General features: G+C 33.2%; 3 protein-coding genes and 1 long non-coding RNA gene across 5 annotated transcripts; 2 read left to right on the top strand and 2 right to left on the bottom strand.

Annotated features, from left to right (window-relative positions):
- Positions 1-972: 972 nt before the first annotated feature.
- Positions 973-12,696, bottom strand: LOC132724272 (coiled-coil domain-containing protein 153-like). The gene is made up of 7 exons (XM_060709106.1): positions 12,508-12,696; positions 10,555-10,608; positions 9,687-9,741; positions 9,120-9,264; positions 8,404-8,432; positions 4,646-4,822; positions 973-2,294 (listed from the first exon to the last, which is right to left on the bottom strand). Exons 1-7 carry the CDS (start codon positions 12,648-12,650, stop codon positions 2,001-2,003), a joined length of 897 nt encoding a protein of 298 aa, XP_060565089.1. The 5' UTR covers positions 12,651-12,696; the 3' UTR covers positions 973-2,000.
- Positions 12,697-12,823: 127 nt separating this feature from the next.
- LOC132724268 (U7 snRNA-associated Sm-like protein LSm11) lies at positions 12,824-18,315 on the top strand. Of its 2 annotated transcripts, XM_060709102.1 has the most exons (5): positions 12,824-13,335; positions 15,232-15,371; positions 16,768-16,818; positions 17,336-17,640; positions 17,692-18,315. In XM_060709102.1, exons 1-5 carry the CDS (start codon positions 12,954-12,956, stop codon positions 18,146-18,148), a joined length of 1,335 nt encoding a protein of 444 aa, XP_060565085.1. In that variant the 5' UTR covers positions 12,824-12,953; the 3' UTR covers positions 18,149-18,315. The 2 variants fall into 2 exon arrangements, with proteins under 2 accessions (XP_060565085.1, XP_060565084.1); XM_060709101.1 differs by having other exon boundaries at positions 17,336-18,313.
- A 4,186-nt stretch (positions 18,316-22,501) lies between these two features.
- LOC132724270 (uncharacterized) lies at positions 22,502-23,495 on the top strand. The gene is made up of 2 exons (XR_009624883.1): positions 22,502-22,738; positions 23,160-23,495. It is a non-coding gene; the product is annotated as an uncharacterized LOC132724270 (long non-coding RNA).
- Positions 23,496-23,522: 27 nt separating this feature from the next.
- LOC132724269 (kelch-like protein 24a) lies at positions 23,523-26,515 on the bottom strand. The gene is made up of 2 exons (XM_060709103.1): positions 26,384-26,515; positions 23,523-25,315 (listed from the first exon to the last, which is right to left on the bottom strand). Exon 2 carries the CDS (start codon positions 25,281-25,283, stop codon positions 23,625-23,627), a length of 1,659 nt encoding a protein of 552 aa, XP_060565086.1. The 5' UTR covers positions 25,284-25,315; positions 26,384-26,515; the 3' UTR covers positions 23,523-23,624.
- Positions 26,516-26,815: the final 300 nt, after the last annotated feature.

Genomic DNA, 26,815 nt, shown 5'->3' on the forward strand with positions numbered 1-26,815 from the left:
GTTTCAACAAATAAAAAGTCCATTAAAAATTTCAGAAGTATAAGGGTTAGATCAAAGCAGCATGCCTCCATATTAATGCCAATTTTCATGAAAATTTTGAAAATGTATTGATAAATATTGTGAAGTGAACAAAGAAAGTAATTTACACATTGCAAATAGCACTTACAATCCATGTAAATTACCAAAAAGGTCAAAATATGCACACACAAAAAGCTCTTACTGGTCGACTGAGAAATATGGTGATAAAGTCTGCTATTTAATTAGTCATTTACCGCACGTAAATTATTACTTAAATCTTTTTACTTTTCTTAAAATCTTAGTAGTTTGATTTCCATGAAATATTTTGGCTCATTTGCAGGCATGCTGCTTTGAAAAACCTCGGCTCACAAAAACTTTTATATTATATTATTATACAATAACAACTGGAGACTAACAGTCACCTCTATAAAATTTAAGTTTTAATGGTCACCAACCAATGAAGGTGTTGGTAGTTTTCACTCCAGATCACGGCAGTAAACTACATTGAATTTACCAGAGCACAGTTCAGCCACCACATCGTTCCTGGACAGGCTGTCAAGCAGTTTACCAGAACAAGTTGCCTTCACTTTCCCAAGGAACTGATAACTTCTGTACAGCAGTGATACAGTGCAAATGAAAGGATTTCATGATCAATTAAAATATAAGTGGCCTGCAACATGCGGGAATCAAACCTGGGTATCAGATTCACAGTCCAACGCTCTTCCTATTGTCCTTATTGGACGTCTGTGACCAAACAACTTTGGAAAACTGTTAAATATTTGATATGATATCCAATCAGAATGTCTAGAAAGTTATGGCATGTTAATCAAAAAGGAAACACCCAGGCATAAACTTTTTGTGTTCTTTTGTCATAAATCTCTATTCAAAAACTTGACTAAGGTTACAAACATGAAGTATGCCCTGAAAGGAAGTAAAATAATTACAAAACAAAACAATGATTGATAAAATATTTTTTTTTTATTTTCAAGACAAATATGATTCAATCACAGTAACAATACAATACAAAATATGTGAATCACAGCGTCAGTGTACAGAAAGTAAAATTAAATGCAACTTTCATATTCTATTTTAATTTAATATAGTCATCTGACATGGAATAAAAACATTATAATGTTGAAAAAAAAAGCTATGTTTTTCTTTATACATGTATATATAATAATTTCTGTCCATTAGGCTATATCTCTAAATTGACACTGACTGAAAAATGTTTTCGCTAACTTTGGTAAAAGCCAACATATAGAAAAATTTATTAAAAAAACTCTCTTTTATTAGCAGACAATTAGAGCTTTAAAAAAAGTATAGTAATGGAAAGAATATTAAAATGAAATGGTTATGATCAATTTCATAATGTCACACTATTATTCACCTATTTCAAAACAATTTTATTCCTGTCGAGCATTAAATCTCAATGCTGCAGTCGAACTGAGCAATTCAAGTGTTTTTTTTGTTTTTTGTTTTTTTAATTTGTGATTTATACAAAAAATGAAAATTTATTTCCCTGGCTATCTTAAGGCTATAAAGGTGGAACTATTGCATCATTTTTTTTTGACAACTTGAAAAATACAACATTTCAAGAATTAAAGAAAATTGATATTTGAGCATTTGTAATGATCATTTAAGGGTTATGTTATGTACAAAGAAGAACCTTATCTGAGCTTACTAAAAACAAAACTCTGAACCTTTCACATATCATATATACCAGAATTCGTTTTTGACTACATAATAAAAGATTTTCTAGTTTCTTAAATATTTCAATGTGACTAGAAATAATGTTTTAAAATAATTACTTGAATCCCTCAATCAATGCTTATTGGATACTCACTATTGTTTTGATTGTGTTAAAAACTGCTCAAAAAACAAAGGACTTGCATTACATTTTATTGTTTAACAATCTTAAATAATATCATTAATAGCATTCTTAAATTAAAGATGGTGAAAAAAACACAACGCCACCGAGTATATCAGTTATTTGAACTAACAGTTGATTTAATGTCATCCCCGTCTTCTTGGTCACCCTCCCCCTCGCCAAGGAGTCCGAACGATTTAAAAACTTTATGTTGCCGTGTTGTTCTCAGCTTTTTTAAGTCTCCGGTATATTGTTGCTCGCGTATCAACTGACGTCTCTGATCCTCAAGCTCAAGTTTATGCTCCTGCAAAGCTCGAGTTTTTCTTATAAGCTCTAAAAGCTCTTTTCTTAATTGTCTATTTTCAAGCTTTATTTTATTTGTATGGTCGGTAAGGCACATTATTGCTTCCTGAAAATAGAATTGATTGAAAATATGTATAAATTTAAACATTTATAGCATTATTTTTCACTGCATAACACATACTTGTATATAGGACTTTATACATATAAAAAAATTTTGTTTTTAAAAAAGGTTGTTTTTTTACCACTTGTCCCATTTTTGTGGGGTTTAACTAAAAAAACGGTAAGTTTTTTTAATTTTTTTTTTCCTTTGATTTTTCAACACGTAAAGGTCTTTTGTTATTTTCCAGTTTTAGTTTTTTGAGGAAGCCCTCAAGTGCTCCTCCCTGCTTTTTCAGACACAAATGCAAAAACCTTTTTCTTTGTAGCCAGAGTTATGAAACACAAAAAAAAATTAAAAAAGGGAAAAGTTTTAAAAGTTATTAAGTTAAAAAATTTTTTAAAAACCATTTTTCGTTAAAAATAAAACTTTATATTTTTACATGATTTTTTTAAATATATTCATTTATATTGGGGGCTTTTAAAAACCACACAAAATTTGTTGACTGTGATTGATGTACATCTTCAGACAATTATTTTTACATAATATCAAAAAATACTTTTACATAATATCAAAGAAAAGCAAGATATCCTTGGTTACCTGACGTTTGAAAACAATTTACAAAAACAAAAATATAAAAAAAAGATGCATAAAGTAATTAAGATTTTCCAAATGCAATGTCTAAAATGATTACAAAACAGGAAGTCTGCTGCTGACCCATCACTTTTAGAATAACAATTTATGAGTAATGAATCTCCTATGACATATACATGTACATACACGCATGTTACACATACGCACATGTTACATACTGTTTATGCAATATTTCATCAACAGTTTGAATAAATGCCGTTAACTGTCAACATACATGTGATAAAAAATATCTGTTAACAAATGTAGAACTTATATACATGTTACCATCCTTTCTAAAAGAAAATTTAAAAAAAAAATGAAAATGGGGAAAACAAAAAGGCCTGTGAAAACTTTCATCAGAATTAATTTTCTAAGCAAATTAATGTCATTAAGATCAAATCACTAAAACTTGGCAGTAAATTATATAAGTGCAGTCAAGTCCCACTGCTCAGACAATTAAATTGATATCTTAGAGTAATCTCCCCTATTCAAATTTGAAGCATTTTATAAGTTTGTTCGTTTGATTGGGTTTTATGTCACATCAATACAGTATAGGTCATATAGTGATGTTCCAGCTTTACTGATGGACGAAAACCTCAGGTGCTCTTCTGTGCATTATTTTAGACAGGAAGGTAAAGCAATAAGATAAATATGAAATAAACAAAATATGTATCTGCATGTAATATGTAGATGAATCAAGTGTGTATGTTACACCAGAGTGTTTATGGTACTAGTGAAATATTACAGGAACAGGCATGCCATCGTATATGAGTGCTAATTTTTAGTCTTTTTGTTAACTTTTAGGTAATAAGGTGTAATCTCTCAAGATATTTTTGTCCTGACTTGTCAACATGATTCATCCTAAAGTAATTTCAAAGAAGCATATGCCTAATATACATATACTATCAATTCGTGACTTCCCGTCCATATGTGACCTAAATAAATGTCTGGTATTAACACTCCTGCAAGGACATACACCATCCGAAAAGTTTTAGCCGACACTCCATTTGGCAATTTTATTCAATCTAAATGCATAATTGAACAGGTGTAAATGTGCTTACCCTACAGTCCATTTAATAACTTAACTACTTTATAATATTGAATATTGATGTTATAAATTTATCAAACACACAATCAATAAAAAAAAATATTCATATGTTGTAAAAATTTACTGAAGATTTTGAAACATATATTGATCAGATCGAACTGAAAATAACCAAGCTAACATTTAGTGGTGTGAACACCTTTATTTTGATGACGTCACAGGATGAACCAGATTTCACAAATGGATGGGTAAGCGTCAAGCTGAGCAAGACAGTCATGGTTGACATATTCAGTTGCTCTGTTATTTGTTCTTTTAATAAGTAATTTAAAGTTTTTGAACTTCTAGATATTGAATTTATTAAACAAATGCACAAATCGCATTGTATGTATGTGTGATATTTGTTGCAATGTACAATATTTCAAAATAAGAGTTACGAATCAATGAGAGAAAAGCATAATTTATGATTTTCTTTTTACTCTGGTATAAAAATCTGATAACTTAAAGTAGGTTAAACAATAATTTTTTATTCCTAAATTCTTATTAAAATTTTCATATTATTACATTATTATTTACAAGATATACTGGTAAATATAATAGGTACTTTTAGAATTGACAAAAGAAAATTTAACATGTAAGGGAGACAATTATGCTGAAAACAATAGTGGCACCAAGAGTTAGCTACCTTGTTGGCTTTCCTCTGTAAAGTGGATATTTTACTCTCGGAATCATGCTGATATTCTCTCTTGTCTCGTAAAAATTGGGCTTTAAGTTGCTGTATTGTCTCTGAATGTTTGGAACGTAATTTCATCACCTCTTTCTCGAGATCTTTTATCCTGTTCAACTGCTCTGTTTGTAAATTCTGTAGTAATAAGTAAAGTAAATATATAATTATATTATGCTTGTTTTCCAATCCATATATATATATATTGTGATGTAAATAATATATGCTTATAAATTTGCTAAAATAAAAAATTTGTTTAAAGTAACTTTATATAGGGGGGAAAAAGTTGAAAAATATCTAATTCTGCGTAAATCAATTAGAAATGAATTGTAAATTTATTTCCTCTGTATAATACAGATGTAAGTATGCAAAATGGCGTTATAGACAGAGCATGGTTTGAGCAGCAGGCTTTTAAATTTTGTTTTGGATAAAAAGCATGCAAAAAGTCAATATCTAAGTCTGTGCATGGTAATTGAGCCATCGCATGACAAACAAATAATGGCTTTGCAGTCCAGATGGATGTACAGACCACCTGCACATTGCGGCGGCTGTCAGGATCGCATGCTGTTCGAGATTACACACTATAACAAATAAGAGAAACTGATATGCGAACAGCATGGATCCTGATCAGACTGCGCGGATATGCAGGCTGGTCTGGATCCATGCTGGTCGCAAACACACTATGTTGGTTTTGTCATGACACGGCTCATTATGTTAAACTCATTGTGCACTTTCAGCTTATTTATTTTGATGTGTTATTTAAATCATTTTTTGAATTTTAGGGGCATGTAGACCATTAATCATCAATTATTTTAACTTGTGACTCTGATCTGAAACTAAATATAATAGCATATATAAGTAAAGGGAGGCAACTGGTATGATAAAAATACTTAAAAGACTATGTGATTCATTTGTTGAGACATATGATATTCCCTTGTGTGATGTGCAACGAATTTCTTATACCACATGACACTTTGTATAGCAAAAACCTTTAACTTTGTTTATGATTATGGGCATCTAACATTAAATGATGAATTAGAGTTGTGGGAAGGGAAGTGGGACAGAGAGAAAGAATATAGTCTGTTCAAAAGATTATTCATTTCAGTTTTCAATAATTACCATAACACATTTTTTAAGTCATAAATTTATCTGTACCCTATGGTGATTTCCAAGTATTTCTCATTATATAGAATATAACAGAGTCTGCTTAGTAACATTCAACTTTTAACTTTGTTCATTGTTGGAAGATCTCCTACCTCCCCCTACCCTTGTCAAGATTTTTTATATATTAATCATCATATTTAAACGATCTTACTATACGCTATAATGAACCGAAGTAAGTTAGTTTTGAGTTGTTTTGTCAATAATTGCTTCATAATAATATTTTTAAGCTGAAAAAAAAATATTACAAGAATTGTCCGAGTTTAAACGTCCCCGTCTCAGGGAAAGTTTTATTATAAGCATAATTGTCTATTAAAAAGATTGCAAGTAATAAGAGTCAGACTTCACTCAAAAAATTAATGTACTCAATAGCTAGCATCTACAAATGCCCACATGGATTTATACGATACTGTAAACATGAAAACCGGAATCGAAAAACTTCTATCATGTTACCCCTTATGACCGCAATGGTGACTTTGACCTTGAGGTACGCGCGTGCAGATGTTGTGCATGACTAATAATCTAATTAAATATTACTATTCATGTGTTCAGTATTTTCAAAATCACCTTGAAGTCTAGTAGAAGTGTATAGAATCGGCACACAAAATATACCCCTAACACAAGGACAGCTATTATCAATCTTTGAACCTTAAGTGTGACATTTGGTAAGTAGGTGCCCATTTTTTGCGCTGACATGATTCATCTTATTATTTGTGATATTGTGCAAAGTATTTTAAAATTCCAGGTTATGGATCTGACAAAAATATACCCTATTCTGAGTATGGTAAATGTTTGACCTCTATGTGAACCTTGACTTGGAGTAGGGTGACACATGTTGTTATGCAGACAATCACCTTTATCATTGTGACTATTTGTGCAAGTATTTCAACATCCTTGATAATATGAAGAAGTTATAAAGAGGGCACAAATAAACCATCATACACTAGATCTGTTTAACCTTTGACATCTAATGTGACTTGACTTGTGAGGTAGGGTGTGCTAGGTGTGGTACTCCATGACATAGTTTGTCTTATTATTGTTGACTAATTTGTGCCTAGTTTATTTGCAAATATCTCTGAAGAAGTACATTTAAATCATACCTAACATATAGCGTTATCTTTTGACCCTTCTAAGTTGACTTGAAACTTGGGAGGCTAGGGATCAGTGTTGCCATTACACATTGTCTTATTATAATGACTTTTGGTGGCTAAGCTATTTAACAAAATCTTTGAATTATAAAAAAGTTATGACTGGACGAAAATATAGCCCTGTAAATAGACTATGTTAATCTTGACTCCAAAGTTGACTACCTTTAGTAGGATGACCGTTTGTTTGCACATGAAACATGTTCATTATAAGGAACAATTGTGGCAATTATTTACTAAAAGTCCTTCAAGATAAGAAAGTTATGGACGACACATTGAGTATACATCAAATAGACATGTTGACCTTTGAAGAGCGCAAGTGGACCCTTGCACCTGGAGGTAGGGTATGGTTGTAGGCATGACACATCGACTATTATAAAAACATTTTGTGTCCAAGTTATTCAGATTTCCTTTGATAAATGATAAAAGTTATGAACCGGACAGCTAAATATACCTCTGTAATAGACTATGTTAATCTTTGACCTCCAAGTGTGACTGAACCTTTTGGAGGGTAAGTTGACCGTTGTTGCGCATTTGACACATGTCTCATTAATTGGTGATACAATTTGCAAGTATTTTACAAAATTCCCTTCAAACATAAGAAAGATATGGCGAACGAATATACATAAATAGACAATGTTGAACTTGAATGAGAAGTGTGACCTTGACCTTGGAGATTAGGGGTCTGGTTTTATGCACATGAACGTCGTCTTATTATATAAGAAACATTTGTGCCAAGTTTTCAATTCTTTTAATAATGACAAAGTTAATGGACAGGAACATAAGTGTGATGGACGGACGAAGAGTACGTGCAGAGCTATACTATTATCCCTTTTTTCTTCGAACAGTGCGGGGAACCAAAGTGCTTAAGTAGCTTCAGCATAAACAATTATATTTCTGTCTTACTTCCATAACATTTACACAGTCACTGTCTTAAGATCAATTCTTTAGATGAATCATTTTAAAATGCTTTAACTTAACCCTTTAAACAATAGACGTCTTTAATAGATTTGCCCATCTTTCAATCTGGATAAAACCATTTATCATTTTTTAGGGAAAATGTCAAAATATATATTTTTTAGGGAAAATGTCAATATATGTACTGAAATATATGTACTGACTGAATAGCAAATAATTCAGACCATGATCAGATGGCACTAATGTGGGGTGCCAGCAGATCTTGGTCTGTACTGATCTCATGGGTGAAGAAGTTGCTACCAACAGGATATTCAGCCCAGTAAAGGTTTCAAAAAACATTGACAGAAACTTCTACCAATATGGTTCATACTGCAGTTTCACACACAATCAATTTTCAAAATTTGTACCTATTTAAATAATATTAACCTAAAGATACTCATTTACTGCTTACAAATTTATTTGTTTTCCCTTTAACCTTTAGAATACTGAACATACCTTTGCCACAAGTATAGAACAAGGTAATTCTGCAAATCCATACAGTCTCTGATCAGGCTTTATACATTTCAAATTTATAACCCTTTTAATATCCTCAAAATTTATTAATGGAAGGTGAAAAAAAGAAAGCTGAATAAATCTATTTCAGCTAGATGGTCTTAGACAATGCAATTTCTTATTCACTACTAAAGGAACCTAAGATTTATTTGTGTTCGTCTGACAAGGTTTGTCACTAGGATATTACAATAACTTCATATATTTGACAAAAGATACTTGAATGACAAGTGTCTCAGGTTAAGTATTTTGCCTGAAAGACTAGATGTCTGTCATTACACGAAGGGTGACTGTCATACATATAATAAAAACCCTGGCTCACAATTGGTTGGGAAAGTCTTCAATTTTTTAATACATATCTACTACTCTACATTGCTGTACACTCTTCTTCTCATTAAATAATGGAATAAACTAAGTGACCAAATTAATCTTCGACAAAACTGTCACATAAACCATATGCTCAGTCAAGGACAAAAACTTTTTTTTGTTTTTTGGTTTAAAATCGTACTAATACTGTAAAGGTTGTATAGTGACCTTAGGTGCTCTTCTGTGCATTATTTCAGGCATGAACGGAAAATTCAAAATGTAACAGTTAAAAAGCAATGAAGTGTAATCAACATTTAAGTTAGTTCAAGAATAAAAGATAACAAAAATATAAATACCTTTTTCTTTATCATTGTACTCTTCATCCATGATTTCTCTCTGTAGTTGAATATTTCTAATCTCTTGTTTATTATGGTCACTAAGGGTAATGATGGTAGTCTGACGTTTTGTCGTCTTCTTTTCCATGTAACTCATGTACTCATGCTGCAATTAAATCATTAAAGGTGCACAATAAATTTACAGTCAAGGAAATTCTTCCAGCACCAAATAATGAAAGACAAAATAATACTGTCTTTTGCTTTGTTAGGTCTTAAGTCCAGAAGGACACCAAACATAAACAGGAAAGGCGGCCATACTGTAAAGGTCGTCATATGAGTTGCCTTTGCAACTTTGTTGTTTTCACTGTTTATGTTGTAACATCAACCAATTTGGCAGGATTTTTTTTCTTCTTGGGGGGGGGGGGGGCTTTACTTGTGAAGGAGGACCTCTAAAGTTAAAGTTGCCCCTCTATTTTTTACAATTTTTTATTGGTTGACAATACTTTATTTCATCTAAGCTTTCGTCATTCATTTTAATTTTTCATGTATTCTATGTAATAAAAAGTTTTAAAATACAAGTTTACTTACACTTTCCACCCTCACTTTTTGAGCTTCTTGTTGCAGCCACTCATTCTCCTTTCGTCTATTGATTTGTTAAGTAACATATGTACAATGTAAATAAAATGTTTAAAAAGCAGAGCTCTTAAGTATGAATAAGAATAGCCATATTAATTTGGCATGAATGGTTTGACCCATTTTACAGACTGTTTTTTTCCTTAGTAACTGTCAAAAAACATCGCCCATCAATAATTATCTTGATGTCTCTTTGACAAGTCTAATTAGATGGATTAGATAGACTAGAATAAGGAAAACCTTATAATGACATCAGCAATGAGTATACCGAAATAACTAGGCCAACATATACTTCCATGAAGTCTTGCAAGGCTTTAAACAATTTGATGGTATAAACAATATACTTATTTTCTAAACTCAGAGCAAGACAAACACTATAAGAAATCATTTATTAACAGCAAATGCAAACCTTACAAGAGCTGACAGCATGCTTGACTATTCTCAGCGCTTGATAGTAAGAAAAAAAGGCATACCCTGTAGAAGGTAACTCAGTGTTGTGAGACCAGTGTCCATCATGTTAGGTAATCCCAGAGAACAAGTGTGTGAAGTTTCAACCTATTCTCTTTAGTAGTTTTGACAATATTAACTTGCACACAAAAACTTAACTTTAAAGTTGCCATCACCAGGTACTCTCAATATAATACCTCCCCCTTTTCTTGGAAAAGTTGAATAAATCATATCTATAAAATCTGTCACTGATCTTAATATCAAAGGGATCAAGTGATGTTTACAGTGACCTAAGTTTATCTCCCTTATTTTTTTCAGTAGAATTTTAAATGTTATAATTTTGATGATTTAAATATAGTATATACTGAAAGGATACAGATCTTCGACATTGCTCTTTGCATTCTCAAGCTCTTTGGTCACCTTTTCCAACCTAAAAATGATAAAAGAAAATTTAAAATAAACATTCCTATATAAGTATCATCATTGACAACAATGTTATAAATCAGTTATTACATAACTTAAGCTGAAAAAGAAGTTAATTGGAAATATTTCGTACTTTAAATGAATTAGCTTTACTTACTTACATCAATATCACTTATTGTTTGTTTCAATACAACATTTGTTACTATTTTGTGCTGAGAATTGCTCCAACCACTTTAAAAACATCAAACTTTACGAAAGATAAAAAAATCTACCTGGCATACAGTCGGACAGGCTGGAAATTTTTGTAAGAACAAAAGATTCAGATTATTTAAATTTGAGCCAAAACATTTATAACCTTTAATATTAAGATATATGTTATTTACATATTTTATTCATCATATAACACTTTTCATCAATATATATTACTGCATGTACATTTAAGACTACCTTATAGCGACCCCCTGATTTCAACGACTCCCTGTCTTATCCGACCTTGTTTCAGTCTTCTCAATATATTTTCCAATATAAATGGTTTGAATTATACAACTCCCTGTTATATGTGACAAGCAACCTTAATTGCCTGATCCTAATGCATTGCTTTGTCTGATTTTAACGACTTTCACAAGTTTAAATTGTCCATTAATCAGATAAATAATACCTGTTTCAACACCCAGAGGGCCAAAACAATTAAGTCCAATTACTATCCAGTAGTCAGTACATTTCAAACTAACTCTACACAACTCTGCCTCAATGACACGGTTTACATGTCAACAGGTATCAGGTGACATAGCGTCTACTCACTACTGCCAAATGCATGTTGCAATTGATGTGTGTTAACAAATTGAGGTGTAATGTGCAAAATGACCTGAGCAAACTGAATTAAGATTTGCGTTAGATTTCTTAAAAATGTTTATGAAGTGCCAACGAAAGAGTTTTTTAATAGGCATCATGTTTTTTTTTAATTTACCTTTCTATGGCTGCATGAATACTACGGAAAAATGTTGATACCAGACCTTTCATTTAAAGAGAAAAAACTTTGGATATGGATATGTTTTTTAAGTATGATATTTATTTTAAGGATCTAAGAATGTATCAAATTAAAGTTTATTTTATACCATAATAATTCAATATAAATCTAATACAAAAAATGAAATGAAATTTTATATAATATACACGCCATTATATTTTTTTTTACAGGGATTTATATTTTATTTTCATTTGAAGTACCTATGTTTATTTGCAATTGATTAGATATTATTCCTTCACACAGTTACGTATGTTAAGTCACAATGGTATAAGATAGTACTTAAATTTTAATTTTAAGAGAATCCCTGTCATATGTGACCTTTTTCTAAGGTTCCCTTCATATATAGAAGCAATAATACTCATTGTCAGTCCTGTCAAATCTCCTAAATGCCTTCGTGAAAATGACTATCTATCTATCTATCTATCTTCCATTAATGTCAAACCCCTCGCGGGGACGTAGACATGACTCTAGACTTCAGAGACAGCGATGAGATACAAGGGAATCCAGGAACCAGTCCCAAGCACTTATTGAATAGACCCCTTGGTTCTTTACATGCCCCGTGAAAAGCACTGATACATGCAAGTATTACCTGGATTTCTTACCAGTACATCTCTTTAGGTAGGTGGGAAACATTAAAAGTGAAAAATTTGCATTGATTGAATTCTAACAAGTGTTTACTGAATGTGACCCTTTACATATTGTCTGATATGGCATATGAAAAATATTTGATTTTTCAAAAACATTTTGATCATTAAAAATAAATGAACAAACACTGACATTTTCAAACAAAATGAATTTTAACAACAATTAAAAACACAGAATCATTGATTTGAGAATTGACATGATTGACTGTATCAATGTTCATCAACATTTTCTTACTCTTGTTGTAGAAGTGTTTCTTTTTGAGATGGTTCAGCACCTGCATCTCCATCAGCACCACCTTCTTCGCCTCCCTTTCCACCCTTCTTTCCCTTTTTACCCTTCTTTCCTTTCTTTCCCTTACCCTTTTTCTTTGGTGGCATCTTATGTTCTCGCACCTGTTAATGGCGTCCTTGTTGTCAAGAGAAACAAATGAGCCGCAGTAAAGAATTTATCATTTATTGTCAAAATAAATTGATATGGTTCAATATATATATTATCAATATTGTATATGAGATATTTTCTCTAAATCAAATTATTTGATTGTTATTTAGAATGAAAATGTATTGAGGAAGCATACGAAACTAAAGCCAAAAATCTTAAATCAATGAACGCTTGAAAGTTGTTCAATATTTAAATTACGCCTCAACTACCCTGATCATATTTATTTCCCGCAATATTCCAACATGGCAGCCCCCATAGAACAAGAACCGAAAACACCGACTTCTGGTAAAATTCCGGACTTCCTCGACCCGTTGTCGCCAAAATTTGATCCTAGACGTGCGTTATACGACAGTCAAACACCAATACCTGTACCAGACGCAAAACAATTCAATAATTTGGCTGAATTTGAAAATTATCTAGAAGGAAAAGATGCTAAAACTTATCAGAAGAAAAAAGCTAAGCCCAAAGAGGAATTACCAGGTATTGTTGCTGTCAGAGCAGCTGCCCAGGCCAAAGAAGCAATAAGAAAGGCTGCAATTATGGCAAAGAATGCTGGTCCAAGTGAACGATCTCAAACCCAAGAAAGAAGAAACAGAAGCACCACTGTTTTTACTAGGATGGAAAGTATGTTACTTTTTAAGTATGTATAAATAATATGAAATTAGGCAAAGCCTATGAACGGGGAAGTCGTTAAAAAAGTCCTTTCATTCTTTCCGTTTTAAAGGTGTGACTGTCATTCGGTATTACATGCACCGCTTCCGTTTTCACTCGGAACACTCGACGATTATTATCAATCTGAAAAGTTGAGATTTGTTCCGTTATCGGAATATCCCGCCTATTATCATTGAGTTACATTGTAAATGGCGGCGCCCGACTAGAACTGACACTGAACGCCCGACTAGAACTGACACTGAAAATTTCATTGATAGGTATAGAATTCTATATATTTTTAATTGTTTTTTTATTTGATTTTCTTTTAAATATACACGTGTAGTCTATAGCCGGGCAAGCCAAAGCCCCGTATCAGTGAAAATGTGCATTTTAAGTACAGATAAATTACAAGAAAGCAAAGCCAAAGACGAACAGGGTAGTCAGATAAAAATGTAAACCTGATAATCAAGGAATTGACATAGAAAATTTTGAGGTTTTAACATATTTCTGTTATATTGGTGTCACTAGGTGAGATATATGTGCAACCTGACCGGGACTCAAACCAGAGACCTCGGGAATATTATTCCGCAGCTCTACAGGCTTAGCTATCTGGCAGCTAACACATCTTCCCCAAATAGTGAACAGCCCAGAACCGAGACATACTCCCTGCTATATTGAAATTTGTCTTAGAATTCAAGTCTGACATATGCAGTCACAGCTCACATTGGGCGTCAAACATCAGTGTAAAAAAATGTGTAGCCTGACCAGGACTAGAACCAGGACCCTTGGAATTTAATACTGTGGCTCTACCGATTGAGCGATTCTGCAGTGAATGCACATATTTATCCGGTAAATAATAAACAGATCTAAATCATGTCATACTCTCCAGCTATATTGAAATCAGTCTTCAAATTTCTAGGTGTTACAGTCACAGCCCATGTTCGGCGCCAAATGTCACAGGGTGAGAAAAATATGAAGCCTGACTGGGACTTGAACCAGGAACTTTTGGGTTTCAAATATATTCTTGCTATTGTTTTAGGTCTATCCATAGTTCAACGGAAAGGGCAGAGAAGATGCAATTGGTACAATATACTCATAATTATACAGGACCCTCATGTTTGTCAGATCAAAAAGTTATCAAATCGAAAATGTCCAAGCAATAACAAGATGTAACATGTATTTCAGGGGAGGCAAATTCAATAGTCCATATTGCTCAGGTTCAATGTCCCGCAGCCTGCACAGAGACAAATGGAAAATTTCAAGAATTACTATATAAATATCATATGGACAAATTAAGAATGCTTAAGATAAGAATGGAATGTTCAGTTTTACTGTTAGTCAAAATCAGATTTTTGTATTTTATAACCGCTTTTAGTAGTAAAATATGCATCACTTTTCATTTGCTTCTGCAATAAATTACTTATTGCGAATTTTGATACATATTGTGACAGATTTGGCAAAGCACATCCCTAAATTTTTGTTCAGGTTTTAATATATGAAAGTTGGTAAAGCGTGTGGAATTGGATGATCTGAAAATTAAAGGCTAAGCAATATATTACAATGCTCATATAGAGTGGCAATTTAGAGTTTAACCACATCCTGTTAAGTGCCACAGAACTTAAACCTGTTGCTAGTTAAACAAGATAACTGGCACACACTATCCTCCGTCTTCTGAAGATGCAGTTATAAATTTACCCTTTTTCATTCAGTTTTCAATTTAGATTACTTGTACTTGTAAAATACATATAAATTTCTATTAAATATTACGTTGTGTCAAATAAATAGTACAGAAAACTGCATATATATGAAAGTTGACAATGTATTTAAACTTTGATTTTCATATTTAAAAAATGTTATATCATGATTCAGATTACAAGAAGGGACCGCTCAGTGTGCTGAGGAAGTGTGTTGAAGAACGTCTGCGTGTGATTGTAGTGATTCGAGCCGCTGTTGCTGTAAGAAGCCGATGTAGAGGATATGTGATTGGATTTGATAAACATTTTAATATGGTAACTTATGCTTGTTTTTTATGCTAATTACTGGCCGCAATAAAGGTAGCAGTATGCTTTCAACAGCTTAGCCTAGTGGTCCATTATGGAAGTTATTAATCATACTCTTCTGCCTTGGGTTTCACTTAATTTTTGTAGAATAACAGTAAGATTAAACTTATTTAGAAGTTTTTGTTAAGAATTTAATCTATTTAGCTTTGCCTAGTGATTATATTCCAATGGGTCCAAAATGGCCATTCCTAAGGGTCATTTGTTATATAAAAATATAGTAACAGAAAAAATTGTCTCTGAAACCAAAAGACAAGAGCTTAGATATCTAATTTTTGCATAACTTGACGATCCTCTACAAACAAGCGTTAAGTTTATGCACCTAGAGTTATATTTATTATAAAAAAATAAAGAAACTAGCTTGTCTGCATCACTTTCGTTACATAGATATGTATGGGATGAAGTTTTTAAAATCAGATGACCTTCATAAATATTTTGAAAGTGCCTAGACCTTAGATTTTTGTTAAGAAGCTTTGTTTTATTGGTAGCTACAAAAAAAATATAAATCAAAGTTCTGGGGTCGTAAACAGACCCATCACGGTAGTCACTGTTACATAAAATAAAGTTGTAGGTTGAAAGAAATTGATTTTCTATTTGCCGAAACTGTTTTGACCAAGAGCTAAGGTATGTGGTAGTAGTAAGTCAGGCTGCTTATTGAGCATTACAATAGTTATATACATTGTAAATCATTTTACAAGGCTGAAAGATACATGTATTCCTTCATTTGGAGTTTTTATCTATTTTTCCAATTACTTTCAGTCTGGTACATGTGATTTTGACCTGCTTTATTGTCAGTGATAGGTTTTTATGTAATTATGAAAAACAAACACACTTCCGATAATTTTATTACACGTGGAATTGAAAAGACAGTGTGAATTTTTATCAAAGAATTTTCAAACACTTTTGTATACTTGTTTGATAAAAAACAGATGATGTTCACAAATGTTTGAAAAAAAGATACCAGACTGTAAACAAACTTTACAAAATTGATTTCATAAAGTGTTAGAATATTTGGTATGATAGAATTCAATTAAAATAAATCACTAAGGGGTCAGTTGGTGTCTAATGAATTAATTTCTAATATTTTCTAATTTATGTTTTGTATACAAATCATTCAGTGGTGGCATGGCCAGATGGTTTAAAGCATCAGACTAGTTATCTAAGGATCGCTATCCGAATGGGTTCGAACAATGTCATGGGCCTGTCATTGTTTCCTTGAGCAAGAAACTCTACACTTGTTGCTCAGTGTTGGTTGGTTCCAGGAATGGATTCAAAAGTGTGACTAAAAGCTTCCAGCTCAACTAAAATAAATTCTGTATAAACCAAATACAAATCATTATAATTTCAGGCATTGATGGATGTAGATGAAAAATTTATCCGACCAGTTCCTCAGAAAATGGTAAATACACTTTATATCAAATAACAAATTCGACTTCTATTTGTACATGTATAATGATAGAAAAGTGTGTTCTTATCAATATTTTATGAGCTCAGCAATTTTTTAACATTGCGTAATAAAATTGCTCAAGACCTGATGAAAATTTTTCCATGTAATGTTTTAATATATACATTTCAAGAAGTAAATTATTTTACAAGGAAGTTAAACATCTATGTATGAATTTTATAATTTATATTAAATGTGGTTATCTATGAATGATCATACATTCTCTTATAATTTACATATGTTAAATGTTTATTTTTAAATATTGCCTCTTATAAATGTCCATATATAAAAACTCCTTGTCATTAAATGTCACATATTTAATTAAGTATATTTTCTGTTTATAACAAAAATTTTTTTGTTAAAAAAGATGGAAAATAAATTGATGTATAAGAATCATATGTATTGTCATGATGGTTTAGATTGGTGTTAAATTTTGCCAAGATTAATCTAAATTCTTGTTATATGTATATAGAACATGAAATCTAAGAAGGCTACCAGCTCCCAAGAGAGTTTGCTTGCAGAAGAAACAGACAAGTTATCAGTCAACTCAGATGTCTCTAGAGGTTGTCATGGAGATAGAAACTCAGAAATTAGACAGGCTGATCTTAGAGAAGGTGAAAAAAAGATTGATTTACGAGAAAAATTGAAATTGTCTAAAGCCAGTGGCGGAAAATATTCTAGTACTAAAACGTCAGTGTCAACAGAGACTTCTAGTGGTAGATCAAGTTACAAAGAAACTTTTAATAGAAGTTTTGATTCTAAAGACATTCTAGAGAGGTCAAGGTCAAAAGAGGGAAGAAAAGATGTAAAAGAAACTTCAGACAAGAGGTCAAGGTCAAAAGAGTTAAAAAGTTCAGGGTCAGGTTTTAATAAAGAAGGAATGTGTTCAAGAACTAAAGGAGTGCAAGAAAATTTAAGTTCAGATGATTCTTCTGATCAAAGGTCATCTAATAAAACATTAGAAAGGTCAGAGGTCAAAAGGTCAAGAGATTTTAAGGATCATTATAGAAACTATATGTCAGATAGTAATGTTTTTGTAAAGAGACAGCAGGAGAAACTAAAAGACAATGGTTCAAAATCAGATGGGGAGAGTAAACCAGTTTCCAGTGACAGACGAAAGAAAACTGGTGGGGATTTAAAAAAACATTTTCAGCCATTTTGGCCGTTATATAAAAAATGGACAGAAAATCGTTGCTATAGCGAGTATGAAATTGTTACAAGGCATGTGAACCAATTATTTATAAGGGGAGATAATGTTGTCAGTGTATCTATAGCTGATTATTAAGCTGATTATTTATTGAAAATAATAATTTAACACAGTTTTCTAAATTTCTGGTCTAACCTGGTATTGTAAATGTAATTATTTGGGGAATTAATGGAATCATTTTTGGATTGTTTATAAAAAGAACTTGAATATCTCAGGAACATTTTCTATTATTTAGTCATTGTTAAATCATAAACATATGCTTTTGTTTACATAATGCTTTTGTTCATATATATACAGCTACCATTTTTAGCTTAACTATACAAAGTATATGGAGAGCTGTCCTACTCCTCCGGCCTCCGCATCCAGATTTCAGATTAAAGTTTTAAGTAAAATATTTTACACTTTTTCATTTCTTAATTCAAATATATGTTCCTTAATCATCAACCACATCTTATGTGACAAAGTTCATAACTCTAGCTCCAATATTTTCAGATTTATCTCCCCTTGAACTTAGAATTTTCCTTAAAAAATATTATTTTTTACCTAACTTCTTTATTACTTAAAAAGTCAGCTTCATACTTCAAATATATGTTCCTTATCATCATCCACATCTTATGTGACAAGGTTCATAACTCTAGTTCTAATGTTGCAAGGATTAACCTTCCCGTTAACTTAGATGATTTTACTTGAAAAATGTTATTTTTAACTATAACTTCTTTAGTTTTGAAGATATCTACCTCAAACTTCAAATACATATTCCTTATCATCAACCAGATCTTATGTGACAAGGTTCATAACTCTTGAAGCAATATTTTTCAGATTTATCTCCCTTTGAATATACAAATTTCTTAAAGAAATATTATAACTTCTTTACTTTTTATGGTATCTACTTCAAACTTCAAATACATATTTCATCTCATTACACATATGTTGTGTGACAAGGGCCATAACTCTAGTGTGACTATTTCCAAAAATTTTCCCCCTTGAACTTGGAATTTAACGACAATAGCTTTTTGTTATTAGAAGAAATATATTTATATCATAATTGATTTTTCTTTAATAGTTTTGTCTTACTGCGTCCTGTATTTAATCAGTCGAGCTTCGCTGTCTCCTGTGACAGCTCTTGTTTGTTATGCTTTATGTTGGTTTGCTGATTTTATGCCAGTTTCATCTCATTTTTATACACCCAAAAATATTTCAGCATACATGTATATTGTTATGCACCTTGTTGTCCGTTTGTCTGTCTGTTAGCAGTTTCATGATCAGTCTGAATCTTTTGAAATGGTGGAAGGAAATTGAAACTTCTAGGCAGAAATGTTAACCATAATGAGGTGATGTGCAGAGCTCAGGTTTGACCTTTCTTAGGTCAAGGTCACACTTATGAATTTCAAAATTTTGTGTCATCTTTGTATCTTGTGAACAGATAGAAGGAAAATTAAACTTTTTGGCGGAAACATTACTTATAATGAGGCAATGTGCATAACACAGCGCTTTCAAGATCAAAATTATCTTAATTTTTGAATTATTCTGAATTTATGTCATGATTATTGAATTGAAATAATTCTTTCAGATTTTTGTAGCTTCAGATTTTTGTAGCTTCAGATTTTTGTAGCTTTATTGTGGGCCATTAAACAATTTTACCAAAACAAGCTATCATTGATTCTGATAATCAATTTGGGTACCACTTTTTGATCTTTTTCTCTAGTGCAGCAGATAAAGTTATCATTTCAGGATGACCGTGATTCTGCGATTTAAGAGTTTTCGTGACTCTTTAGGGATACATGTATCCTCCATTATTATTTTTATATTCGCAAGAGCTGGTATCTTTTGCTGTGTGTTGCCACCTAAATTGTAATAATATTGCTTTATTTTTCTGGTCCTTCAGGGTCATTGATTCCAATACTTTCAGTGTTGAGGATAAGCATGAGACTAAAAAAAAGGATTGGAGCACCACAGGAAATGATAAAATGCTAAAATCTTGCCTTTTTACCAAACAGAATGAACTTTAAAAGGTCTTATTCATCTTTTCACACGGATTTTTGTATGTAAATGCATGAAAAATGTAATAATCAGCGAAAAAAACGATATTTGTCTATTTTGTGATCATATTGTGAGGTACTGCTCCAATCCTGTAATGAGTTAAATCCTGAGGATAATACGCAGTTTAAGTCTGTTTAGGTGTCATGAGAGATGTCTAAGTTTCCTTTATCTCTTGTGAACACAGTCTGAATATAAACCATAACTGCAAGTTGAAACTATTTGTTTATGTTTCCTTCTGTTTATTGCTGTAAGGGACTTGTTCTTTACAGAATTGCAATATTTAGATGTGTCTTCTTACCCTATAGAAAATAATTGAGCTCCAAACAAAATGCGTTTGCGACAAGCATGGATCCAGACCAGCCTGCACATCCGTGCAGTCTGAACAGGATCCATGCTGTTCGCTTACAAACCCTATAACAAGTAGAGAAACTGATAGCGAACAGCATGGATCCTGATCAGACTCTGCGAATGCGCAGGCTGGTCTTGATCCATGCTAGTCGCAAACGCATTACGTTGGTTTTGTCATGGCGTGGCTCAATTATGTTTCCTTTGCTAGATGCTTCTAGGGTGAGGTGACTTTGACATTATAAGTAGATATAGGTAATTTAGAATATTTTATTATAAAGAGGCCATGATATATCTTCAGTAGATCTTTTTCATTATCATAAAAACAAAAGTTTAGTGGTTCTAGTACTCTCAGGTGCCCTCTAATGCCTGAAATTATACATGAAGGAGCACCTGACGTCTTCCACCACCTGAATAGCTGGAAAATCAATATATGAGTCGCGCCATGATAAAACCAACATAATGGGTTTGCGACCAGCATGGATCCAGACCAGCCTGCTCATCCGCGCAGTCTGATCAGGATCCATGCTGTTCGCTAACATACTCTATAACAAGTAGAGAAACTGATAGCGAACAGCATGGATCCTGATCAGACTGCGCGGAAGCGCAGGCTGGTCTGGATCCATGCTGATCGCAAACCCATTATGTTGGTTTTGTCATGGTGCGGCTCATATTAATGTTATTGTTACTCACTGAATCCTCCATATAAAAGCTGAAAAAGATACTCTTAAACTTTATGAATACATCACTATACTCAGAGTTCTTCATTAGTAAAGATATATGGCAGCCTATATATTTTGCTGCCTTTTTAGATAAATTAATGGATTCTCAATTCAAATGGTTTTCTTTTTTAATCTCTCTTATTTTAACAATGGACAGTTACAAATTTAAAGCAGGGCAACTTCAATTAAAATTTGTGTGAGAGATGGTTAAATGATGTAGAGCACAAACCTCTCCTTGTGTTCCTACTATTTTTAAACACATATACATGTATGTATATATACGTTTTTTTATGGGAGATTATTATTACAATGCAATCTTTGAAGTACATGTTGAATTATGTCTTTATTATGCCCCCATTTCGAAGAAAAGGGGGTATATTGCTTTGCACTTGTCGGTCCGTCGGTCCGTCGGTCTGTCGGTCCGTCGGTCCGTAGACCAAATGGTTTCCGAAGTGATAACTAAAGAAACCCTTAGGCCTAGGAACTTCAAACTTGGTATGGTGATTGGTCATGATCAGTAGATGACCCCTATTGATTTTGGGGTCAAGGGGTCAAAGGTCAAGGTCACATTGACCTTGTAAGCAAAAACGGTTTCCGATCAATAACTAAAGAACCTTAAGGCCTATGAACTTCAAACTTGGTATGGTGATTCGTCATGATCAGAAGATGACCCCTATTGATTTTGGGGTCAAGGGGTCAAAGGTCAAGGTCACATTGACCTTGTAAGCAAAAACGGTTTCCGATCAATAACTAAAGAACTTTAAGGCCTAGGAACTTCAAAGTTGGTATGGTGATTGGTCATGATCAGTAGATGACCCCTATTGATTTTGGGGTCAAGGGGTCAAAGGTCAAGGTCACATTGACCTTTGTAAGCAAAAACGGTTTCCGATCAATAACTAAAGAACTTTAAGGCCTAGGAACTTCAAACTTGGTATGGTGATTGGTCATGATCAGTAGATAACCCCTATAGATTTTGGGGTCAAGGGTCAAAGGTCAAGGTCACATTGACTCTCTGGGTAAAAACGGTTTCTGATCAATAACAAAAGAACCCTTAGGCCTAGGAACTTCAAACTTGGTATGGTGATTGGTTATGACCAGCAGATGACCCTATTGATTTTGGGGTTAAGGGGTCAAAGGTCAAGGTCACATTGACCTTGTAGGTAAAAAACGGGTTTCCGATCAATAACGAAAGAACCTTAAGCCTAGGACTTCAAACTTGATATGGTGATTGGTCATGATCAGTAGATGACCCCTATTGATTTTGGGTCAAGGGGTCAAAGGTCAAGGTCACATTGACCTCTTAGGTAAAAAGGATTTTCCGATCAATAACTAAAGAACCCTTAGGCCTAGGAACTTCAAACTTGGTATGGTGATTGGTCATGACCAGCAGATGACCTATTGATTTTGGGGTCAAGGGGTCAAAGGTCAAGGTCACATTGACCTTGTAGGTAAAAACGGTTTCCGATCAATTAACTAAAAACGCTTAGGCCTAGGAACTTCAAACTTTGTATGGTGATTGGTCGTGACCAGCAGATGACCCCTATTGAGTTTTGGGTCAAGGGTTCAAAGGTCAAGGTCACATTGACCTTGTAAGTAAAAACGGTTTCTGATCAATAACTAAAGAACGCTTTGGCCTAGGAATTTCAAACTTGGCATGGTGATTGGTCATGAGCAGCAGATGACCCCTATTGATTTTGGGGTCAAATGTCAAGGTCACATTGACCTTGTATGTTAAAACGGTTTCCGATCAATAACTAAAGAACCCTTAGGCCTAGGAACTTCAAACTTGGTATGGTGATTGGTCATGACCAGCAGATGACCTATTGATTTGGGGTCAAGGGGTCAAAGGTCACATTGACCTTGTAGGTAAAAACGGTTTCTGATCAATTAACTAAAAACGCTTAGGCCCTAGGAACTTCAAAACTTTTGTATGATGATTGGTCGTGACCAGTAGATGACCCCTATTGAGTTTTTGGGTCAAGGGTCAAAGGTTAAGGTCATGACCAGTAGATACTTGATAACCCTTATTAATTGTTTGATCACTGGGTCAGAAGTCATGCATAATAACCTTATCACATGACTAATTGGCTGCTGATAGGGGGCATACATGTTTTACAAACATATCTTGTTTAAAAAGATTAAGTTTGTAAATGAAATGATCATGAAAAATGGTATTGTTCTGGTGTACTGTTATTTAAAAGTGTATGTCTACTGAGAAAGTATACTTATTATGTAATATATTATTGACTTATTGAGTCCAATCTTGTTATAGTTGTTGTTGATAAATGAAAAAGGTTAAATAAAAAATATAAATACTAGGTCTTGTACTTTTTGTATCAGTTTATTCAGTGAAGCATCACAATTGTCATTATTACATGCTCATAAAGTTTCCGGAAAATGACATCATTAAATCATAGTATGAAAGTTACAGGGAAAAAAGTCATGTTTTAAATCATTGTATGTTGTAGTATATTTCTGTTAATTACAATAGGCATGCAGTAGAAATTACACAAAGCAGCTTTGACTGGTCGAGAGTACTGTTCAATCGTTTTTGTAGCCGGGTCAAACATCATGGTAGAATATTGGTTACCATAGCAACCATCGATTAAGATACGCCCGCCATGTACAACCACTCCAAAATGATCGAACGCAATGCCGGTTGGCGAAACTTCCAGTGCGTCGTCTTTAAATGTAACGACCTCGCCGTGGCCGTAGAAGATATAGATGGTGTTGTCAACAACAGCTGTTCTGCTCACTGTTGTCTCAAATTCTGGCATGTCACACACGACTTTGCAAGAATTTGTATCCGTGTCGAAGCACTGTACTTTTCCACAACTACTTTTCTTTTCCGATTTTCCTCCAAATATGTACACATTTTTCCCCAAGGTTGCAACGGCCGCAAAAGACACGGGTATTGCAAGTGAGCCAACAACAGTCGTTACGTTTGTTCTTGTGTTGTACATTTCGATCTCGGAAATTGGTGCTGGGACTTTCTTACTACCGCCAACAATGTAGATGTGACCGTCAATGGCTGTCATGCAATGCCCCCAACGTCCTTCACTCATATCGGCACATATTTCCCACTCATTATCAGTCGCCGAATAGCGTAGCATACGTTTCTGTCCTAAATACCCTCCAGAGAGATAAACATCGTTGTCACTTGAGCAGACGGCAAAGCGCGCGCCGGGCTCTTCCGGTATTGAAGCAAGGCTATACTCCTTTTCCTTGTTGAAACTGAAACACTTTATCTCAGTACTTTCTGGGTTTGGTTGTCTACTTCTTGTTCCAACGACACAAATTAGCTCCTCAGTACGATATTGGAACTGCCTCGGATTCACTGTTATTTCCAAATGTCCTGTGTTCCTAAAGTTTGTGATTTTGTTTAATATTTTCAGACCTGATTCAGAATTAGATAACAGTACATGCCTTTTCAGTTTTTCTAGGTACTCTTCGCTAAGGAGAGGATATCGTACAAAATTGAAGAGTTTTTCTAAGTGTATACTTCTTTGTTTAGGATCTTCAGCAATCCATCCCAGTACAGCATCACACACGACTTCTTCCGAGGATGCATTAAGATCATCAACATTTATAATTGCGATCAATTCGTCAACGCTCAGATTCATGAAGGTTTTGCACTTCGTAACGCTTTCAAAGTGTTCTAAAATATATACCAAACTTTGTTTAACAAGAGACGCACACCCAAGGTCCGATGCTAGTTTATATATGCCCACGCAAGTTTCAGAGGTAAGTCTCAGCACTAGGAAATCTTCACAGATATCTTGTAAACATGGAATTTGGAGCTGAACAGCGGCAGAGAGTACCTTTTCAGTATTTATTTCCACATCTTCTGTTTTACCCGTGTATATGTACAGTAACACCGTTTCAAATGTTTGACTTTCAATATTCAAAACATCTACTGTTTCCTCTTGCTTATGTAAGAATAATTCTTTGAAATAGTTGGACAGGGAGCCCAGTATCACGCGATGACACCTGTACGTTTTGTTTCCCGCCTTCACCGTCACGTCCGTGTTTTGCTGCTTTAACCACATTCCCTCTACACCCTTCGCCAGGTTATCCAAATATTTCTGACGATACTTGCGTTCCATAGTGTCTCGGTTTGCGCTGTCAACTTCCTCTTCTATAAAATATAAAATGTAATTTTTTAATATTGAAAATACAAAATTAGGTCTGAAAATGGCAGTGGTTACAGTACTTCAAAATAAATGGATATTTGTAATAATGCAATTGTAAACGAAGTTATTAGCTCTGTCTTTATAAATTGAAGATTTTATCATAATGTATTGTAAACTTCTTTTGCCGCAGGTATCTCAAACTGAAATTTTTCTTTTAGATAAGTCATCTTACATGACCAGTAATTAAAAATCCACCCCATTTAATAATTAACACTAAAGTTTTCACTTTAAAGTAATATTTTCCATTCTATAAACAAAACGCTGTACATAAAGTTACTTCTATAATATGACTGTTTTAATCCATTAGTAAATATAAACAGTATTAGTTTTTAAAAATATTATCTTAAAATCCTTACGCACTTAGCAAAGTAAAGTTGAAAAAACATTAATTTGCTGTAAAGCCGATTTCCAGTACGCGCCGCGATTAGAACAAAAATAAGTACATGCTTTTGCTCTTGACTTTATTGGTCTTTTTAATACAGGTCAACGTTTTGTTTGTTTTTAATCTTATTTAGTGTGGATTTTAAGCTATTTATAATTTTACTAAACATATACTGCATTGACAAAGGTTATTTAAAGTGTATAAACGTGTACATTTGTTTTGTAAATGTCTGTCATACTGTATATAATAGATACAGTAATTGTCTTAGTACGATAACATTTGATCATCATGTATTTTTTTTAATTATTGTATACTATAACTTATTGTTGAGTTACTTCGAATTATTTGCGTCCCATCACCATGGGTTCGAATACTGCGCGAAGATTATCGGAATCTAACGGAAATATTACATTTAATTATTTTTAGCTCTGTTTTCAATATACAAGTCCCTGTTTCTTTTCGATTACTAATAATACAATGGTATTTGTCTTTATTTACCGGCAAATATTTCCTTAATTACAGTTTATAAACTGAAGATACTGTAGTTAAACAAATATATATATAAAAAAATCAAATAATTTCTAATATTTCATCTCATTCATTTTGCTGCTATATAAGGAAAAATACTAACCTGTTTTGTCCGTATATTGCGAATTCTTATGTGTATTATTTAAAGGCGAAAGACTGTAAATACCATACACTTTACTACAATCGTTGATACCACTCGGACATGATCGAATAATGACGGAAAGTGCCGAAGATGGTTTGCGACGTCACTATGGTGGCTGATTTATGCCATGTCGTATTTTCGCTTCTTTGCCTCAAAATGCGAAAATGCGAAAACACAGAGGAACGACATCTCTTCGCGTTATCGATTTTTCGGATAAGGACCTCGAGCTATGAAACTAAACATGTAAACAGATAGTAATTTGATGCATATACCAAGTAAAAGTACACCTAAAATAAGTGAATTCATGGATACAAAAGCAAACGATACATTATTTATATGTTTATTATTATGTCTGTAGGAATAGAAAGTACAAAATGCCAACCTGTTGACATT

This window comes from Ruditapes philippinarum, unplaced genomic scaffold, assembly GCF_026571515.1.
Source record: "Ruditapes philippinarum isolate M1 unplaced genomic scaffold, ASM2657151v2 ctg11846_1_1_1_1, whole genome shotgun sequence".
NCBI lineage: Eukaryota > Metazoa > Mollusca > Bivalvia > Venerida > Veneridae > Ruditapes > Ruditapes philippinarum.

What these genes read in the sequence shown, in the direction of transcription:
- LOC132724272 (XM_060709106.1), bottom strand. Translation starts at nt 12,650, where the DNA reads ATGCCACCAAAGAAAAAGGGTAAGGGAAAGAAAGGAAAGAAGGGTAAA. An exon ending in AAAAAGTGAGGGTGGAAAGT is followed by an intron (nt 9,265 to 9,686) that starts GTAAGTAAACTT and finishes ATTTAATTGCAG; the next exon opens with CATGAGTACATGAGTTACAT. An exon ending in GTACAATGATAAAGAAAAAG is followed by an intron (nt 8,433 to 9,119) that starts GTATTTATATTT and finishes ATGGATTTGCAG; the next exon opens with AATTACCTTGTTCTATACTT.
- LOC132724268 (XM_060709101.1), top strand. Translation starts at nt 12,954, where the DNA reads ATGGCAGCCCCCATAGAACAAGAACCGAAAACACCGACTTCTGGTAAA. An exon ending in TGTTTTTACTAGGATGGAAA is followed by an intron (nt 13,336 to 15,231) that starts GTATGTTACTTT and finishes ATCATGATTCAG; the next exon opens with ATTACAAGAAGGGACCGCTC. An exon ending in TTGATAAACATTTTAATATG is followed by an intron (nt 15,372 to 16,767) that starts GTAACTTATGCT and finishes TTATAATTTCAG; the next exon opens with GCATTGATGGATGTAGATGA.
- LOC132724269 (XM_060709103.1), bottom strand. Translation starts at nt 25,283, where the DNA reads ATGGAACGCAAGTATCGTCAGAAATATTTGGATAACCTGGCGAAGGGT.